Here is a 21,770-nt window from a genome sequence, read left to right as displayed (position 1 = left end):
GGAACACTTTTACACTGTTGGTGGGATTGTAAACTAGTTCAACCATTGTGGAAAACAGTATGGCGATTCCTCAAGGACCTAGAACTAGAAATACCATATGACCCAGCCATCCTATTACTGGGTATATACCCAAAGGATTATAAATCATGCTGCTATGAAGACACATGCACACGTATGTTTATTGCAGCACTATTCACAATAGCAAAGACTTGGAATCAACCCAAATGTCCATCAGTGACAGACTGGATTAAGGAAATGTGGCACATATACACCATGGAATACTATGCAGCCATAAAAAAGGACGAGTTTGTGTCCTTTGTAGGGACATAGATGCAGCTGGAAACCATCATTCTCAGCAAACTATTGCAAGAACAGAAAACCAAACACCGCATGTTCTCACTCATAGGTGGGAATTGAACAATGAGATCACTTGGACTTGGGTAGGGGACCATCACACACCGGGACCTATTATGGGGAGGAGGGAGGGGAGAGGGATGGCATTGGGAGTTGTACCTGATGTAAATGGCAAGTTGATGGGTGCTGACAAGTTGATGGGTGCAGCACACCAACATGGCACAAGGATACATATGTTATAAGCCTGCACGTTGTGTGCATGTACCCTAGAACTTAAAGTATTAAAAAAAAAAAAAAAAAAAAGATGGGCTCATTTTTGAGCACCTAAAATTATCTTATGGGCAGCTGTGCAGGGCTGCATATAACTTATTTCTCAACTGCATTACCGTTCCAAAGCTAAGAAGATCCCCTGGTGTTATTGTTCAGTAGCTAAAGTAACTACACAGAATGGAGACCTAGGTCTGTAGCTGCTCACTCCACTCTTCTGCAGTACTGAGAGTTTTGATTCATTTCTCCTGATGGTCAGAGCTTGGAATCTGAAAACTTCAGAACTTGGAATCTGAAAACTTAAAGATATAAACCTTAAAAATTAATGAGTTAAAAACAGTGTAATAGTCCACAACTCACTGCCATGTATGACCCAGTGCAAACAAGGAAATCTAGATGACTTAATTTACTTTCATCAGGGTACATAACAATGCCTGTTTTACTATTGTTTTTTTTTTTTCTTTTTAGTCCAAAGGCGGGTCATAGAGACACACACTTACTTGGAAGTCTCCTCTCAAGGGGGTTGCTCTCTGTCATATCACAATAGCGTGAAAAAATTTTGGCATTTTGTGCAGCCTCTTCACTCCAACTCTGTAGTGGAAAGAAAAAAAAAAAAAAAAAGCACATGGTCCAATTAATATTTTCATAAGATTCTAATTTATTGTTTCTAATAATCCATGAGATATAATATCTTCCATTGTGTCAACTAGAAATACAAATAAGGAGATTACTATTAAACGTTCTAGTAGAAAGAGAAAGACAACAATTTCAATGTATTATGTTGGCCCTTGAATTCACAAATTCAAAATTTGGTAATTACATTCAGAGATAGATTCTCTCACAGATGTAGTAGAGAATTTAAGTAAATGCTTCCAGGGAAACAGACCAGAGTTCCCTAGTAATTTATTTGTAGTTTAAACTCAGACATGTTATTTTATCTCTTGGAATCTCAGTTTATCCGTCTGGAAACTGTTAGCTGTAATTTATGCCCAAAGGTTTGTTCAAATGTGATAATCCAAGGAATACAACTAAGATGTGATAAATCTTATGTATTGAATAAATGATGGCTGTGATTAGAAGCAAGGACACAGTCACATTTATATCTAAAATTATGAATGACAAAAATGGAAGCTAACTCCACATGGTAGAATCTGTCACCAATTTTGTGTGTATCTTCTCTCACTTTAACCTCAGAGCAAGTCTACAAAAGAGATAATATTATATCCATTTGTAAATAAGATAACTAAGGCACAGAGATGTTAAGTAACTTTTAGGGGGTCACACTACAAATAATTGACAAAATAAGAATTTGAATCCACTTAGGATGGCTTTAGAGTATGTGTTCTTGAATCTCAGTGTGCATCAACTATGCCGAGTTGAAGCATTTGGTCAGGTATGAGTAAGTAACAGCTATTCTCCCAATGCAGAAAAGGAGAAATTCTGCATCTGTAAGCATGACACTCCGCGGTAAACGATCTCCCTAATATTCTTCTATCATTGTGGTGTATATGAAACTGCCCAATTTTTACAAAGAACTGAGCCTATGAACATTTGTCTTATCTGAGTTCCTTTGTCAGGAAACCCATCATCAGGCCCCTCAGGTGGTAGCAGGGAACTGAGGCTTTCCTGATCACCACACCTGGGCAAGGAGACACAGCTACTACCTGTCGACCAGCTCCTCTTTCTTGTCCCTCCTGTTTTCCGTCCCTCCTATATAAACCTGTAACTTTGGTTGGTTAGGGAGAGGGAAGGATTTGACAGGCTGACATCACCCACAACAAAGTCTTTCTTCTCAGGCAATGGACAATACTCATCTAGTGACTGGCTTTCTGTGCTGCAAGCAACTATACCTTGGCTGAACGCCTGGTGTTCAGCAGCATATACATCCATTTAAAAGAATATCCTTATATGTGCATATAACACATTGCCAACAGAAGGTGTAGAGTTTGTTTTTACTATAAGTTTTTATGTAAATCATTCAGCTACTCTTTAGACTGTTTGGAGGACATTCATTTTCAGTATCGTCCTGAGCATGTAAAGTTTAATTATTATATGTATTTGCTGCCATCTTGTGGTCAACTTTTTGAATTACCTTTGGGGTTGAATGAGACGAATTAAATAACTCATTAGCTTAGCACTGGGTAAAACCATGGTTTTGCAGGTTTTGATCGTTTCAAGAAAAAAAATTATTTTAGTTATGGCTATGTCTAACTTTTGAGCAGAAATGACACAACACATCTACCAGTGTATAGGCTGTCTGGGCTGGGGGAATACCATGGCATTCACTAGCAAAGAAAACTTATGGGAACTGGAACTTATCTGGTTAAAATATAGCAGGACGTTTGCACTTTGAAAAAGCTGTATAGGACATTACCTCTGATTAATGTTGGTGAGATACTCCTTTTCTGAGACGTATTCACAATTAAAATTGAAGTTTGTACTATGATCATACCAAAGCTCGGAATTTCAGCTTTAACGAGTGACTCTGCTTTGGTTCTAATACTGTGTTCAGAAACTATTTTTTTTAACAAAATCTCTGCCTGGTAATTGCGGTTAACTCTTCAGTCCTATTGTTCCTTAAATTTGCTGTTGCTACTTCTAATCCTATATATGTCCTATGCATTGTTTGTGGAGCAGCTGAACCCTCCTATTTCTTTTGAAATATTTCTCCGTTTTACTGGTACACTTACTTTTATCATCTTGTTGACATTTCATACCTTTGTGCCTTAGCGCTTGAATATATGCATTCTTATATTGTTTCCAGTTTTTCTTCTGTATTTGCCTTTCATCTCCAATCTCAAATCAGAGGCTATATTTTTCACATTTCTTTAACCTTGTTTGTACCTCCTAGGTAAACTTATTTGCTCATCTGGCAACCAAGAAATTTGGACTCTACTTCTCCAGCTCCTTGGATCTGGCCCACTTGCATTTTAAGCTGGGCCCCAGTTCTTAAGATTTTGAATAAGCTCCTCAATTTTCCTTAGGTTCAGTGTCATAATATGTAAAATGAAGAAAATTGTATTGGAAGAATGCAATGAGCTAATGTAACAAGGTATTTGAAAAATGCCTGTAAATAATAAACACAACATGTATGTTTGCTACAACACCATGTAGGAATGCCTCTGAAAGTTATTGATTTTTATCTTTAGTTCAAATACCTCTTTGGATTTTAAAGCGATTAAGAGATAAATCTCAAAATCATTTATCTATTTCCTTGTTTCATCCTCTTCATCATTTGTAAGAGAAAGGTGTTCCTTAGAATCACCCTCCACAGCCTGCACTGTTTCTAACCCTTGTTGCTATAGGCTGGTCCAGGGTTCAAGGAAGCAGGCTGAGGGTGCTCATGAAACTGAGTGATACTGCTGGATAACAAATGTGAGAGTAATCACCTAAACACCTGAGACTTCCCTAAATTTTTCTTGTAGCAGAGAATAGCAGGTTTATAATGAAAGAATTTCTCTTCCTCTTTATGGGATGCAATGTTGGTGAGATACCAACATTGGTATGCAATGTTGCAATGAAAGTGGGGGATAAATTTATGGGTGCAATGAAACTGGGGGATAAATTTGCCAATATTTATTTACCTGGCCACATCAACTAACTAGATATCTGGACATTTTAACTCTAGGAAGAGTGTCTTAGCCTCTGGACTACTGCCCAATGAAGACAGCTATGAAATGCATGGATAACTTGTTGATCAATATTTGTCGTATATACTGGCAGCATCAGCATCAGCTGGGAGCTTGTGGCGGTCTCCAGGTCAGACCTCCTGAATCAGGATATCAGACACCAAGAAAGTGTGCTTTACTAAGTTCTTCAGGTAATTCTTGAGTACATGAAAGGCTGAGAAGCACTGTCTTAGAGTATTGAGGAATGAAGCTAGGCTGGCTGAGCTCTGTCCTTGACTAACCATACAATCATCAGAAAGTTACTTACCTTCTCTGGGTCTCTCTTTCTTCTGCTACGTAAAATATTTGTTGTGAAGATAAAACTTTTAGCACTTTGAAAGTGCGTAGAACTTAATAAAAACTCAGTAAACACCACTACGATTATTGCCATCATGGTTGTTGCTATTGTTCGATCTTACCATCTTCAGCATGTTGCTGGCTGGTGGAACTACTCCTCTTCTGAGAGTGTTGTGTATATTAACGATCTCTTGTTGTACATTTGGCAAGTCAGTGACGAGCTTATTAAATAGTTTTTTAGCTGATTTCCTCTGTTACCAGAAAAATATTAATTAGTGTTACTTCTTTTAAGTGGAATTTGTCATATATATTTTGCAGACCTATAGGCAATGCAAATTAAGTTTATATTAAACAGTGATTTATAGCATTTTCAAATTTATAGTGTCTCATTATATTGGATTCCGTTTCTCTAGTACTAGTTTTGAGGATTTCTGAACATCAGGATGACATTACATTAGTCTTCGGAATAATGCACTGGTTATCCTGTGATTAGGATTTTTCTAGGTTCATACTTTGGACCATGATGAAGCACTTTTTATTGGGCAATAAGATCCACAAAGGAAGATATCTTCAAAGCACGCCTGTTACTTACTTCTCTGGCTTATTCTCCACACACCTCCCACCCTGCAACAATTGTACTCTCTGCTTCCCAAATAAACTACTTCCACTTGAACCCTTGTCTAGTGGTGTGTGTCTGGGAGAACCCAAACTAAGAAATTCATTACTGAGGACAAAGCCACAAGTGCTATCAACACAAATTCTGTGTCTTCTTTCTGTTCGTATGAGAAAACATCAATACTCTCAAGTGTATGTGTGAGAGAGTATAACATAGAATTCAAATTCAGCCTACAATCTTGAATTCGTGACTGTTCTTTTCATTTATTTATTTTTTATTCTGAAACTCACTAAGAAGAAAAATACATGACCAAAGTATTTAGTTTAGCATTAATCGCTATAAAGAGCATTATTGTGTGTGTGTGTGTGTGTGTGTGTGTGAGATATCACATGTACTTCATACCTTTTTTTAAAAATGTAGCAGAACTAATGTACTATAATGTGAGGGGTGTCTGTTGCTTCCTTAATACCACAAGACCATCAGCACAATTTATGAATGCATAAGATCTAGCACCATAACTTACACAAATACAGAAGTATTCACTGTCATTTATATCAACAGTTCAGGGTATGGGGAGAAAACTTAAATATGGAATTCAGAAGACTCCTCTAGAGACTGTCTCTATGGACATACTCACATGGTGTTATTTTTTTCTCACATTGCAAGTCACTCTGATTTGGACTAGAGGAAAGGCTGAGGACCTACATGATTCCACATACCATTTCCAGATTACAACTCTCCTTGCTCCTCTGAAAACCTTTGCCGTATGGAAACTCATGACATTTTCCTCTCACACCTCATTCTTGAACATTTATTTAACATCTTATCATGGTTTTTTTCCTACTTCCTCTCTTTCCTGGAAATTGTGTTTCCTGAAACGAATTCATCTTTTCCACTCAGATTTCTGAAGTCAACTCAAAGGACTTTAATATCCACATGGATGAATCCAACCCTTTGATGTCTCAGGCCCTTAAAATCTTCCTCCTCTAGACTTCTCCTTCAATCATCTTTATCCTCACTTTAATGGTCACCAACTGTATCTCACTACATCCCAAAACATCATACCTCTCAAATCACCTGGTCAAGCATTTCCCTGCCTGATCAGAATTTCCTGTTCTTCCAAGTTGCCATGATCAGACATTCTGACTGTTCTTCAATATAATTGAGCCTGCTAACTCATTCTTCGTTTTCTCTACTAGCCCTCTCTTGTCTTTCCTTTCATCTCTATCTGTGTTCTCTAATTTCACAACTTTCATTTTGCAATATTTAATCTTTTGTCTGCACACCATCATCTAGAAATGCCTAACTAAAACACCCCAACTTTGGATGAGACTGACAATTCTCCTGCCTGTTCTATCAGCTGAGCATTGCCAGAAAAAATGTCTCAAAAAACAACACAACACATATCTGCATGACCCCAAATCAGTAAGATTGACCTCAAATAGTTCCTTAATTCTGCTAATCAATTCTAATGAATTGTTTGGTTAACTCACTCTGTCACTCTCCACTTTACTGTAGAACTTTTGCACTCTCCTCTATTCACAACTACCTTCTCTCAACAGATTGTGAAACATCCTTCTTCCCTCAGTAAAGAGAAGCAATCAGAGGGCAGCTGCTTCAACTGTCTTACCCAGTCTGTCAATCTACCTGTATCTGTCCCCTTTCTTTCCTCTTCTTCTGTGGTACAAGTGAATGGGTCATTCTTTCTAATCTTTCTAAGGCTCAACTCTCCAACAGTGTTATTTAGTCCATTCTCTTCTACCTTTTCCCCAAATCTTACATTATTTTTCATTTTGTTTGCTGTCAGCCACTTTTTTTTTTTTTTTTTTTTTGCCCTTCCCAGTCCTGTTTACTTATGATTATGCAGCTTATATCTTTTTTTGAGAAGAAGTCCTGCTCTGTTGCTTGGAGTGGAGTGCAGTAGCATGATCTTGGTTCACTGCAGCCTCTACCTCCCAGGCTCAAGTGATTCTCCTGCCTCAACCTCCCAAGTAGCTAGGATTATAGGCATGCACCACCATGCCTGGCTGCATGCTGCTTATATCTTAAAACAAATAAACAAGCAAACATCTCTTCGTTTACCTCACTTTCCCATTCAACTATTGTTCTCTGTCTCTGCTCTCTTTCCCTATCTATATTCTGGAAAATATTGCCAACTCTGGCTGTGTACAATTGCCCAAGTAATAGAGCCTTGCATTTACCTTCCCCCGTTTTTTCAATAATATGTTCTCTATCCTAGGCGATCCACCTCCCCTGCTGCTTAGGCATTAGGCAATGTCTGGAGAAATTTGAAGTTGTCATGATGGGCATGATAGGGGGAGATAAGATTGCCATCTTAGAATAGAGAGCAAGGATGCTGCTGCTAAATTCCTGCAAGGCCCAGGACAACTCTCCCTGAAACAAATAATTATCTCATACAAAATGGCAATGAGGTTTAAGTTGAGAAATGCCTCCATTAAAAATATTCCTATTAAGGTCTCTGACAAGCTCAATTTGCATATGCAATATTGTTTTAATGACTTTATTCTACTTCGTTTATTGGCAGCTGACTCCTCTCACTAAGCTTTCAGTGTAGAAATAGTCTTTCTTTTGGTGTGAGGAACAAAACACTCTCTTTATTTTTCTCTTTCCTTTCAGACTTCTCTGTTTCTTTCACCTGGACTGATTGTGGCTACTGTCTAGCTTTCCACTGGCCTTCCTGAATCCACTAATGCTTTACTACATCTACATTCTCTGTCCCACTCCTTGATCCATCATTCTTCCATAATCCAGTCTCCAGTCGTCATTCAGAGCAAAAATTTTAAAACATAGACACAATGGAGTCACTTTACTGTTAAAAGTCTTCACCAGTTTACCATTCATAGAAAGAGAAACTCAAATCTTTAACAAGGCCTTTGAATATTCTGTTTATTCTCAGCCTCTATCTAGGATATGTGCCCTTATCTCTGCTGTAGTCACATTAATTTTTTTTTTTTTTTTTTTTTAGTTATCTGAATGTGCCAGTTTCCTTCCTGCCATAGAATATTTGCCCATGCCTGTATCTTTGATGGTACATCTTGTTAGTTTGCAAGGCCAACTTATTCTTCAGATCCCAGGTATACCATGTGCTCAGAGAAGTCTCTCATTAACTCAGAGAAGATTCAGCCTGCCTGTTATCTGATCATAACTCTCTATAGTTTTCCTTAAGAAAACTATTTGTGTAACATCTACCAGATTGTCGTGGAAAACTACCTATATAAAAAGTAAAAACAATTTCTGTTAAATTAGATGCTTAATATCCCAGCAAACACTGCCACTTGTGGAAGTTTAAAATACAATTCAGGTCTGGTGGTTAGTCCATTTGATTTCTACCTGGAATCTGAAAAAAATAAAGCATAATACTATTTTTGTTGGCAAATTGGAGCACATTATTTACTTTAACTGAGACTCATGTTTAAAGTTTATGTAATAAATTTGTGTTGGGGGCTTAATTTATCTTCTTGTTTAAATGTAAAATTCTTAAGCCTTTATTTTATGACCAAACTGTCTACAAAATTGTATGAAAATATTCTAATAGATCTCTGTTATAAAGCATAAACATATTGTTTTATCAATGCCTTCTACTTTTTCTTTTGTATTCTTGGTCAAAAGCGGATTGGGTATGGTTTCCCATTGGGTGGAGTTCTACTTATCTACTCTTTGCTCTGGACTTTTAACTAGCGATGCTAATTTCATCTTTCACATGACAATCTGGGTTAGGCTGTTTCCCAGAATTTGGCCTAAGTGGTCTAGACAGCCTAGTACTAGGTCTTGATGGCAAACATAGGTTTCTGACTGTTTGCCCTTTTCCCATGCCTCTGGAATGGTGGCTACACTTCAGATTAGCTTTTTCCTTATTATGAAGCATGAAGATCACTCTTCCACACTGGGGAAGTAAAATGGTCAGAGAATCAGAGGGAAGGAAGAAGTCTTATTCAGGACTCTAATTCAGGACACTAATTCCAACTTACTGGAGGATTACTGGGCATTAAACAGGAGCTCCACCTAGTCTCTCTTTGGGGAAGAGGAGTGAGTAATAGGATTCAAATACCAAACCAACACCCTAATAGCCTACTGCATATGGATTTTCTTTCCACAATAAAACTAAGTGCCTTTTATTTCTTACTTCTCTACCTGGCCTATGAAAATATTTTCTATACCAAGGTTTTCTATACCATGGTTTTTTCTATACCACTCATTTTCTATACCAAGGTTATTTACTTCAGTTTGTCATAAAATTTTGGGTAAATTAAAATATATATTATTTTCTTTATATCATTGAAGTTATTTAAAGGTGAATATTATTGGCTGATCATAGAATATTATGTCATTGTGTGTTCTACTTCTGTTTTGTGACTGTTGAAGTTGTTGTTTTTAATTATTAGTGAGATTAAGGTAGCCTATGGAATTCAAACTGCTAATCAGCTCCTCATGTCGCTCTTTGTGCTATTGGCACCTTTCCATTTTATATTTAATTTTGATGCTTTAAATTATTATTATAGTAAAAAATTATATAGCTCATCTGCATTCTCAGCTTTTTTCCTGTATTATCCAGAGGGGCCACAATGAAATAGATATGGACCCATGGAGCTAACTGATTAAGTATAATTTCAGGCCCTGCCATGTCTTATTCCTCAGATATTGGCCATATGACTCAACTTTCCTATTCTTTGGTTCTCTTTTATAAAATGGTATTAAGATGAGTACTTGCCTCACAGGGCTATTGTGAAAACAAAGTGAGTAATGGGTGTAGCAGTCTCACAACAGTGCCTCTGACGTGAATTCTATTAAAGTGTTAGCTCTTATCTTTATTTAGAAAGTAATTATGAAACCCAACCCTCACATACTTTCATGGACAACACAGGCAGTAAGCAAGCAGCAGCAACCAAAAACAAGAGGTGTTTAATTTCCATCCCTGAAAAGAAAAATAACATAATTTTAGATTATTCTCAATTCATGGGATAACATCTTGTAATAAACTTTATTTAAACCACTTTTACATGTGTTTGCAATATTTTCCCTAAAAGAAACCTTTAGGATCCAACCAAGACTTAATGTATTAGTCATTAGGACCCAGATAGGAAGGCAGGACTGTTGTTTGAAGGATAGTAGACTCTCAAAAATATAAATTGTTTTAAACCCTGGACCTTTGAATATGTTATATTGTGTGGCATAAGGGAATTAAGGTGGCAGATGGAATTCAAACTGCTAAATAGCTAACATTAAAGTAGGGAGATTTTCCTGGAATATCTGGGTGGACCCAATGTAATCACAAGCGTATTTAATGTTGAAGAGGAAGTCAAAAGAGTTAGTGTCAGTGATGAGCATGAGACAGACTTGACCAGTCATGCTGAATTTGAAGACAGAGGAAGATACTGCAAGCTAAAGAATATGGATAGCCTCTGGAAGCAGGAAAAGGTAAGGAAACAGATTCTCCCCATAAAGTTTCCCTATTGACATCCTGATTTTAGCCCAGGAAGACCTATCTGAATTTCTGACCTCCAGAACAGTAGGATAATAAACCTATATTTATTTTAGAACATTCAATTTATGATAACTTGTTATAGTAGCAAGCGGAAAGTAATATAAGAAACGGAAAGATTATATTTAAACTCTCCATAGCTACAAAGAAGAGGAGTAATTTGGTACTACTAATTTATGTAAGTGACTTAGAGATATTCCATAATATCTGATCACCTTGCTAAGCATGGTTGTCATTGAGTCAAACAAATCAGAGCTAATGTACCCTCTCCTTTCTTTTTAGTTAATATAAATAGTTAACTCTAGGATATTAATAAGTATAGATTATTGAATTTGGTTGGCACCTTCTTTTCACCATCTGCGAAGTTTATTTCTGAATTAATCCTGCTGTGTGAGAAGTAAAAAAGGCTAACAGTTTGGTTCTCATTTTACAAAAGCAAGCACTTTTAAAGAACAAGTTACCAGATTTGTGCAGAATAATACAGGGCAGACAATTACTCGTGCTTTTCCCCCCAATGATGTAGTTTACCACTGCTCTCACGCTTCCCATGCTGACTGCCAGACATGCTCAATATGAGAGAGAACTCTCTAAATCAATTCTTTCAGAGAATACACACATGTAAACAATCTCACCTTTATTATTCTTTTTTATCTATTTCCTTGCCTTTCTCTCTCCCTCCAAATGTTCACATAGCCTCACATTTCAAGATTTATCGTAATGTGGTGACACAGATGATGAAATATCCCTTTTTCTTACTAATCCTAAAAAAATCTAGTAAAGCAGACAATATTAACCCTGAGGTAACTGAAAAAAAAGTAAAATAAAAGGGAGATTCTGAGGGGAGGGGCTTCAGGAGAGATAGCTGACTAAGCATCTGGCACTTGCCTTCTCCACAAAGAAGAACCAAAATAAGGAGTAGATAATTAAACTCCAAATAGACCATCTAGTATTCAACAGATAAGTGACATGAAGCACCTAAAGCAAGGAAGGAGAGAAAAACAAGGCAGTCTGCTCAGTTGAGATTGGCTGGGAGCCTGGAAAGACTCCTTAATGTATGGAAAGGGTAAGAGAGTGACCCTCACTAATGCATATTTTCATCATGGACTTCTGCATCCTAGCCATTGGGATGCCTCTAGACCCTCACAGACCACCAGCCCCCATCCCCCTGAGGCTACCAAAGAGTTGCCTGGAGACTGCCCAAAGGCACAGTTCTAGAGGAGAGTTCATGGTGGGTCCCACGGGTTTCACACACCCTTGAGTGCTAGGCAGCTACAGAAGGGTCCTTTATTGAGACCCTATTCCCAACCAGGCTGCATTCTGCACAGGGTCCCAATAGCCCTTGCATATCCACATCTCTGGAGCCACATTGACATTTCCCACCTGAAGCGTCTGCTGCACCTAGCTGCTGCTGCCAGAGACGATATATTTAACAAGTGCTGAAAGAAAAAAAAAAAAAAAAAAAAGAAACTTCCACCTATGGATACTATAACCAAGAAAGTTATCCTTCATAAATGAAAGATTTTAAAAACGTATATTCCAGACAAGCAAAAGCTAAGGGAATTTGCTACCATTAGACTGGCCCTACTGGTAATGCTTAAAGGAGTCCTACACATGGAAGTGAAAAGATATCTACCATCATGAAAACACACAAAAGTATTAAACCCACTGGTAGAGCAAACACAAATAAGGAAGAGAGAAAACTCAAATGTTATGACTATGTAAAACCAGCTGACCACAATGATAAACAATAAGAGAAAAAGGAAACAAAAAATATACAAAACAACCAGAAATTAACTAACAAAATGACATATCAATGATAACATTGAACATAAATGGATTAAATTTTACACTTAAAAAATATAGAGTGGCTAAGTGGATTAAAATATAACCCAACTATATTCTATCTTTAAGAAACTCATCTCACCTATAAAGACAGATATAGAATGAAAGTAAAGGGATATCAAAAGATATTCCATGCAAATGGAAACCAAAACCAAGCAGAAATAGCTACAGTTATGTAAGATAAAACAGACTTTAAGTTCAAAATAGCAAAAGCAGACAAAGAATGTCATTACATAATGAAAAAAGGAATCAATTCAGCAAGAGAAAGTAACAATTCTAAATGTATACACCCAACAATGGAGCACCCAGATATATAAAGCAAATATTATTATATCTAAAGGGAGAGATAAACTCCAATACGATAATAGTGGGGAGTCCAACACCCTACTCTCAGCATTAGACAGCTCATATAGATAGAAATTAACAAATAAACATTGGATTTAAATTGTATATTAAACCAAAGGAACCTAACAGACATTTATATAACATTTTATACAACAGCTACAAAGTGCACATTCCTCTCATCAGCACATGAAACATTCTCTAGCATGGACCATATGTTAGAAAACAAAACAAGTCTCAATGAATTTTTAAACATTGAAATGATGTCAAGTATCTTCTCTTACTACAATGAAATAAAACTAGAAATCAATAACAAGAGGAACTTTGGAAACTGTAAAAAATGTGGAAATTAAACAGCAGACTCCTGAATGACCATTGGGTCAAGGAAGGAATTAAGGAGTAAATCAAACATTTTTTTAAACAAATAAAAATGGAAATACAGCATACCAAAACCTATGGGGATACAGCAAAAGCAGTGCTAAAAGGCAAATTTATAGTGACAAACAACTACCTCAAACAAAAGAAAGATTTTAAATAAACAATCTAACAATGCATCTCAAGAATGAAAAAAAAAATAAGGGCAAATCAAACCCAAACCTGGTAGAAGAAATCACAACGTTCAGAGCAGAACTGGACAAAATAGAGACTTTAAAAAACAATACAAAGGATTAAAAAAGTTGAACTTTTGAAAATATAAACAAGACTGATAAACCAGTAGGCCAAGTAACCAAGATAAAAAAGAGGAGACCCAAATAAATAAAATCAGAAAAAAAGAAGATATTACAAATGTCACTAGAGAAATACAGAAGACCACAAGACAATCATGGATAACTGTATCCTAACAACTGAAAATTGTAGAGAAAATAAATGAACTCCTGGAGACATACAGCCTACCAAGATTGAACCAGAAAGAAATAGAAACCAGAGCTGACCAATAATGAGTAATGACATTGAATTGTAATAAAAACTCTACCAATAAGAAAAGTCCAGGATCAGATGATTTCACTGCTGAATTCTACCGAGTTTTCAAAGATGAACTAACATCTATTCTTCTCAAACTATTCCAAAATATTACAAGAAAAGTAAAGTTGCCCTAATTCATTCTAAGAGGCTGGCATTACTCTGATACCAAAACCAGACAAGGATGCAACAAAGAAGAAATCTATAGGCCAATATCCCTGATGAACATAGATTCAAAGTTCCTTAACAAAATACTAACAAACCAAATCCAACAGCACATGTAAAATGTAATGGACAATGATCACGTGGGATTTATAGCAGGGATGCAAGGATGGTTCGACATATGCAAATCAATAAATGTGACATATCACATTAACAAAATAAGGGAAAAGAACCATATGGTAATCTCAATAGACTCCTTAAAAGCATTTGATAAAATTTAACATCTCCTCCTAACAAAAAACTCTCAACAAACTAAGCATTGAAAGAATCTAACTTGGCCAGGCACAGTAGCTCACACCTGTAATTCCAGCCCTTTGGGAGGCTGAGGTGGGCAGATCACTTGAGGTCATGAGTTTAAGACCAGCCTGGGCAACACGGTGACACCTCGTCTCTACTAAAAATACAAAACATCAGCAAGGCATGGTGGCACGTACCTGTAGTCCTAGCTACTCAGGAGGCTGAGGTGGGAGAATTAGTTGAACCTAGGAGGTGGAGGTTGCAGTTAGCCAAGATCATGCCATTGCACTCCAGCCTGGGCGACAGAGAAAGACTCCATAAAAAAAAAAAAAAAAAAAAAAAAAAAAAAAAAAAAAAGAACATAACGCAACATAATAATGGCCATATATGACAAATCCACATCTAGCATCACACTAAATGGGCAAAAGCTGAATGTCTTTCCTCTAAGACCCAAAACAAGACAACATTGCCCATGTTCAGCACTCTTATTTAATATAGTGCTGGGAAGTTCTAGCAAGAGAAATCATGCAAGAGGAAGAAATAAAAGGCGTTCAAATTGGGAGAGAGAAAGTCAAATTGTCACTCTTTGCAGATGATATGATATTATATCTAGAAAACCTAAAGACTCCACCAAATTCTTAGATCTGATAAGTAAGTTAAATAACTTTGCAAGATACAAAATCAGCATGCAAAAATCAGTAGAGTTTCAAATAAAATACCTAAAGATAAATTTTACCAAAGAGGCGAAAAAATTCTACAAGGAAAATTGCAAAAGTCTTATGAAAGAAATTGAAAAGGACACAAATAACTAAAAGTAATCCCATGCTCATGAATTAGAAAAATTAATTTTGTTAATGTAACCATAATGTCTAAAGCGATCTACAGATTCACACAATTCTCATCAAAATACCAGTGTCATTTTCCATAGAAATAGAAAAAAAGTCCTACAATTAAATGGAACCAAATATAGCTTAGATAGCCAAAGCCATTCTGAGCAAATAGAATAAAACCAGAGTCATGATACTACCTGAGTTCAAAGTATATTACAAGTCTCCAGTAAATAAAAATCGAGGTATTGCTATAAAAATAGATACATAGAAGAGAGAACCAATAAAATGGAAGAGAGAACCAAGAAATAAACCCACATACATACAGCCAACTGACTTTTGATAAAGACACCAAGAGCATTCATTAGGAAAAGGATATCCTCTTCATTAATGGTGCTAAAAAATTGGATGCTCATATGCATAAGAATGAAAGTGAACCCTTATTTTTCACCAAATGTAAAAATAAACTTAAAATAGATTAAAGACTTAAACACAAACCTTGGAACTATAAGATTATTAGAAAAAATCATAGGAAAACTTCAGGACATTGATCTAGACAAAGCTTTTATTATTGAGACCTCAAAAGCACAGACAACAAGAACAAGAATAGGCAAATGGGACTGTTAAACTAAAAACTTCTTCACAGCAAAGAAAACAATCAACAGAGTGAATGGCAATGTGTTTAATGGAAGTAAATATTTGCAAATATTCTTGACTAATATCCAGAATATGTAAGAAACTCAAACAACTCAACAGTGAAAAAACAAATAATCCTATTAAAAAGTGTGAAAGGACTTTGGATGAATAGATATTTCACAAAAGAGGACATAAGAATGGCCAAAGAATATATGAAAAAATATTCAACATCACTAATCATCAGGGAAATGCAAATTAAAACAACAATGAGATATTATCTTGCTCCAGTTAGAATGACTATTATTAAAAGACAAACAATTACAGATGCTAGTTATGGATGCTAGTGAAAAAAGAGCTCTTATATGCTGTTGGTGAGAGTATAAATTAGTATAGCCACTACTGAAAACATTATGGAGATTGAAAACATGTAAGTAGAAGTACCATTCAATCTAGTAATTCTACTGAGTATTTATCCAAAAGAAAATAAATGAGTATATCAGAGGAATACCCATACTCCCATGTTTATTTCAGCACTATTTGCAATAATCAAGATAAGGAATTAATCTAAGTGCTCATTAATGGATGAGTGGATTAAGAAAATGTGGCATATATACACAACAGAATGCTATCAGCCATAAAGAGTAATGAAATTATGCATTTGCAGCAACATGGATAGAACTGGAGGTCCTTAGATTAGGTGAATATGCTAGGCACAGGAAGACAAATATTGTATGTTGTCACTCATATACAGAAGCTGAAAAAAAGTTGATCTCATGGAGACAGAGAGTAGAATGATAGATATTGGATACTGGGAAGGGTGTGTGTGTAGGTTGAGGCACGTGGGAGTGGATAAAGAGAGGTTGGTTAATGGGTGCAAACATACAGCTAGATAGAAGGAATAAATTCCAATGCTTAATAGCACAGTAGGTTGACTATAGTTAACAACAACTTATTGTATATTTCCAAATAGTTAGCAGAGAGGACTTGAAATGTTCTCAAAACATGGAAATGATACTCCAGGTGAGGGATGACCCAAATAGTCAGGCTTGAATATTACACAGTCTTTGGATGTAACAAAATATCACATGTGCCCCATTAATACATACACATACTATGTTTCAATAGAAAAGGAGGTTCTGACACAAAGTAGATTAACGTATAGTCACACATTTATATATATACTATACACACACAAGTATATATATACTTTACAAATTTATCTCTACATTATATATATTGCATACATGTGTAAACACATATATATACAGAAAACATATATATATACCTATACTCTGACATTTTATTATTCATATTAGTCCTCATTATGAGGCTATCTATACTGCTGTTTTTACATTTTCTGAGGGACACTTTTTTGGGGTGATGTGTGCTTATTATCTTGATTGTTATGATGCTTTCGTGATTGTACACTTACATGTACCTTAACTGTACCTCAAAAAAGCTGTTATGAAAAGCTCAAGAACTACCCTCCCAAATGTATTTGTTTTCCACCAGATAAAAATTGGTACTGATAATTTAGATTTTGTCTTTCAAGTCTTCTTTTTTCTTATATACAAATCCAGTACTTAGTAGAATTTACACGTAAAAACATAATTTATGTAAAATATTATCTTGCTTTTCTCAGAATTTCCATTTTATTTTGAAAATATGATTAATTTGTAATTTACCTGTGATTTTGATATAACACTAAATCTAGGTAAATTAATCCCAGAACTTATTTTCTGTGCAAGTACTAAAAGCATCCAGAAGAAAACTCATTATGATCTCTTGAGAATGATAATGGGATAATCGGTGTCACCTGGGATTATGGTTACTTTGCATGTTGGCATATCCAATGAATTCTGATTGATCAAAGTTTAGGGCAACTATGCTAAGGGAAACTGCTAAGAAAGGACCTTAGATTTTTCAGCCCATGTTTTGGCTTGAGGGCAATGAATAGGTGAAACGCATATACTCGAAGTTACACCTTGTCAGAGAAAAGAGGCTGCAAACAAACAAACAAACAAACAAAACAAAACAAAAAAACAGGAGGGCCATTATTTTTGTTTGCTTGAGGTCTAAATAGTGGGTGACTGAGTCACAATATGAAGGTAAAAGTTAATAATTCAACATCAGCAGTAAATTAAGCATTTTAGAATAAGGATTGAATACAGGAAATTATGAAGGTATCTCTGTTGCCCAAGAATTATAATAGTACAGATTTTGGGCCCTGGGATAATTCCTGGAGGTATGGATCGAAATTGGGTAGGGCTGAAGGGATGGAAAACTGCAGGAAATAGAGCATTTGGCAAATAGCAAATCTTGCTGATGTAAGAAAGATGTAGACATAAAGATTAGAATTGTAGAGCATAGCTCAGAGCTGGAACAGAGGTTGTGAGGGTGGAAATATAAATGGGTCCAGGATAAAAGACCCTGTAGATCCAGACTGAGATACTAAGCCCTAGTCCAACCTCTGGGACTTATCTTATCTCAGTGTTCCAATGGAATAAATTATTCTCTACTGCCTGGAGGATTGCAAATCTAGGAACTAAGTAGGCCATTTCAGCCAAGGAATTACATAGCTGCTTGAACTCAGGTAAAGGTAGCTCTTCTGAACAGAAGTATTACAGAAGAAGAAGCATTACTTCATTGGCTTTAGCATAATTCCTTCTTAAGACAATTATTTTATACACAAATGGCAATCTTAAGCCAATACTCTTAAAATATTTTTAGATAATAATACCAGCAACTTGATACATTATTTAAATGTATTTCTTTACCCTTTAGTTTCAGGTTGTGTTTCTTGTTGACAAATTTGTAGATCATAAACAACTGAAAGTTAATATTTTGTGAGAGGAAAGATCCAAGATGAGAGAAAAGGCTGAGGACAGCTGGGTACTGCCCTATGGCATGCCCTGGGGAATGCACTCTCATAGATTCAATTGTTAGACCATGACCTTCTCAGCACTTACATGAAGAACAGTCCCTTCCTTGCCTTAACCAAAGAAAATACATCTTCTTTTTAATTTTCCCCACCTCAGTGAATCTGTTATTTGTTTAAAAAAGTTACTGAGGTGTAACTTACATATAACAGCATGCAAGTCTTAAGTGTATAGTTTGATTCGTTTACAACTATGTATATACTAGTGTAACTACAACCAAAATCAATATATAGATGATTTCCAATACCCAAGAAGGTCCCGTGCACCCCTTTCAGTCTGAAGACCCCAAAAGTAAAACCTATCTTGATATAACTAGGATTAGTTTCATCAGTTTTTAAACTTTGAATAAGTGAAATATATATTTTCAATATCTAACCTCTTTCACCACTCATTATTATGCTTATGAGATTCATCCATGTTGCATGTGAAGAAGTTTGTATTTGTTAATAACTGCAGAGTATTCTACTGTATACACACAGTATAATTAATTTAATCATTCTATTCATTACAAGAATTTTGATTATTTTCAGTTTGGAACCATTATAAGTAAAACTATGAACATTTTCTCTGTACCTCTTTTAGTAAACACTGTTGTTATTCACTCTCTCTGTGTGTGTGTGTGTGTGTGTGTGTGTGTGTGTTTGGATATATACCCCAGAGTGGGATTATTGGGCTGTATGGTACACACATGTTTTCCTTTAGTAGATATTGTCCAATAATTTTCCAAATGAGTTTTATCAAATCATACTCCCGTCAGCTTCATATCCTCACCTATTATTTGTATTCTTAATTTTTTTTTCAATTTTATCTATTATGTTTGTGTAATGATATTTCATTGCAGTTTTTAATTTATATTTGTTTAATAACAAGATATTGAGCTTATTTGCACGTGTTTATCAGCCACTTTGATCCAATCTTTTGCATAATCTCCATCGAATGTTTTTTCCATTGTTGTAATTAGGTTGACTGTTTTTTTCCTTTTTCGCTTATATGAATTCTCTACATCTTCTTGATAAGGCAATTGTCAAATGCTTTACAAATATCTTCCCTTAGTCTGTGGCTTATGATTTGAACTATCTTAGTTGTAGCTTTTGTTAAACAAAAGTTTCTAATTCAAATAAATCTAACTAATCTTTATTTTCTTATGTTAGTGCTTATGCATGTGTTGGTGTGTGTGTGTTCTATTTAAGAAATTTTGGCCCAAAGTTAATGAGTCATAAAGACATTTAGCATTGAAAAATATTGGAGAACAAAGCTGTAGGATTTACAGTACCAAGTATTAAAACTCACTATAATGCTGAAGTCATTAAGACAGCGTACTAGTAACACGAGTACAGATACATGGACCAATGGCAAATTATGTAATTCAGAAACAAGTTCACATACATAGTCACTTGATTTATGACAGTCTCAAATGCAATTGAATGGGGAAAGGTTGATCATTTTTATAAAAGACAGGAGGTCAATGGAATATCTAATAGAGAAAAGATAAGTATTCTGATCACCACCTTCCACGAAAAACAAAAATTATTTTCCCTTGAGTTATAGATTTAAATGTGGGTACCATCTTATTTTTACAAATCTAAATGTGCAAACTATTGTATCTGTAAGACATAAATTCCAGCTATTTGATAATTATCTGATATTATTTGAAGTGTGCAGTCACATTTCTTCCAAATTCTCTTGTCTAGTGATTTTCTCTCATTATAGTCAATTTGATCCATTGCATTACATGTAAAAGGTCTTCGTGAAAACAAAAGGAAGGCACTTAGTGGAGGCTTTGGAATATATTACTAAACGTAAGATTTCCGTAAGCGGTTTTGGGGAGAATAATTCAGAGAGCACAAAGCATTAATGGGATTGAGATAGAAACTGGAAAGGGAGTGAGGGAGCAGGAAGGGCACAAAGGGAAGTTGTTGAGAAAGGCCGAGGTCAGGCGGGGCACAAAAGTTGTGTAATTTATGAATCCAAGACCTAGCATGAAGACCCTGGAGACTTGAAGCAAGAGTGGAGACTGGCAGATGGAAACACTGCAGAAAGGAGTTTGGACAGCTTAAAATCCTGCCCGCTGGGGCCCACCACTGAATTCTCAATTTCTCCTTCATGCTGTCTTGGTTCTGATAGAGGCTGCCTTACAGTCTTTGTAAAACAAATCTTTTATCGCCATTATCCACTAAATGTCTAGCAACTCTCCAAAATAAAATGTCAAGTTATAAAAGAAACAGAGGAACACTAGCTGTTTGACTATGGCCCCTTAATACTGGCTAACTCTTTTGGCAGCATTTTCAATATTTCATGAAACAAAAGATGCCTACCTTGTCATTTTCAGATCTATATAACCACATGGTAATTGTCCCTACATGAAAAAATGTTTCTTCTAAGTCCTCCCCAAGAAGTTCATGAGAATGAACTCAACATGTAATATTACTTTGCATTTATATAGTATATTTTAGCTTGTAAACTCCTTTATTAAAAGCATGGAGATAACTAAACATTTACTTTTAGATCACAATAGTATTAGAATAAAACATTGCATGTAATCTCATTTAACATTATAGCAGTGCTATTTGGTAGTCACTTATGAATCTTATTTTCAAATAAAGAAACTGACAAAGATATAATATAACTTACCTAAGTCCACACAGCTTGTAAATTTGTGTCCTAATAAGAACCCAGCCTTTCACTATGTAGGGTACTCGGGCTTTTAAATGACAGTACACGGGGGAGATTTGTTCAATGAGGCAGTCAGTACAAGGTACGTGCCTCTAACAGATCAAGGGATTTACAGTGGACACTGGACATGAATACATGATAATCAGAACAAATCTAGAGTCTGTGAAGATTACAAATCATGATTGTGAGGACATTTCTAGTTTGTAACCCAGGCAACATCATCAATGAACCTCACCAATTTTAAACTTTTACCTTGGGAACAAACTGCAAAGATTAGTTGCATGATTCGGCAGAGCCACAATCAGATAACAAAGGTCACTGTAAGGGAAAATGACTTGCTGGTCCAGAAAAGGGTAACAACTTCTCAGCTTTATTAAATTCATTCAGTAA

The 21,770-nt window shown here is 35.7% G+C and overlaps 1 protein-coding gene across 1 annotated transcript in view; it reads right to left on the bottom strand.

Moving 5' to 3' along the window:
- CRISP1 (cysteine rich secretory protein 1) overlaps positions 1-10,133 on the bottom strand; it is a 28,387-nt gene extending 18,254 nt beyond the window's left edge. Inside the window, exons 1-3 of the mRNA XM_005552765.3 lie at positions 10,068-10,133; positions 4,709-4,837; positions 1,122-1,212 (exon numbers count right to left, since the gene is read on the bottom strand). Coding sequence (XP_005552822.3) covers positions 1,122-1,212; positions 4,709-4,837; positions 10,068-10,133 — 286 coding nt within the window. The remainder of the gene's footprint in view (positions 1-1,121; positions 1,213-4,708; positions 4,838-10,067) is intronic.
- Between the last annotated feature and the right edge of the window lie 11,637 nt (positions 10,134-21,770).

Source organism: Macaca fascicularis, chromosome 4, assembly GCF_037993035.2.
Source record: "Macaca fascicularis isolate 582-1 chromosome 4, T2T-MFA8v1.1".
Classification (NCBI taxonomy): Eukaryota; Metazoa; Chordata; class Mammalia; order Primates; family Cercopithecidae; genus Macaca; species Macaca fascicularis.
The sequence above is the reverse complement of the archived record's forward strand: the minus strand, read 5'-3'. Positions and strand labels throughout refer to the sequence as shown.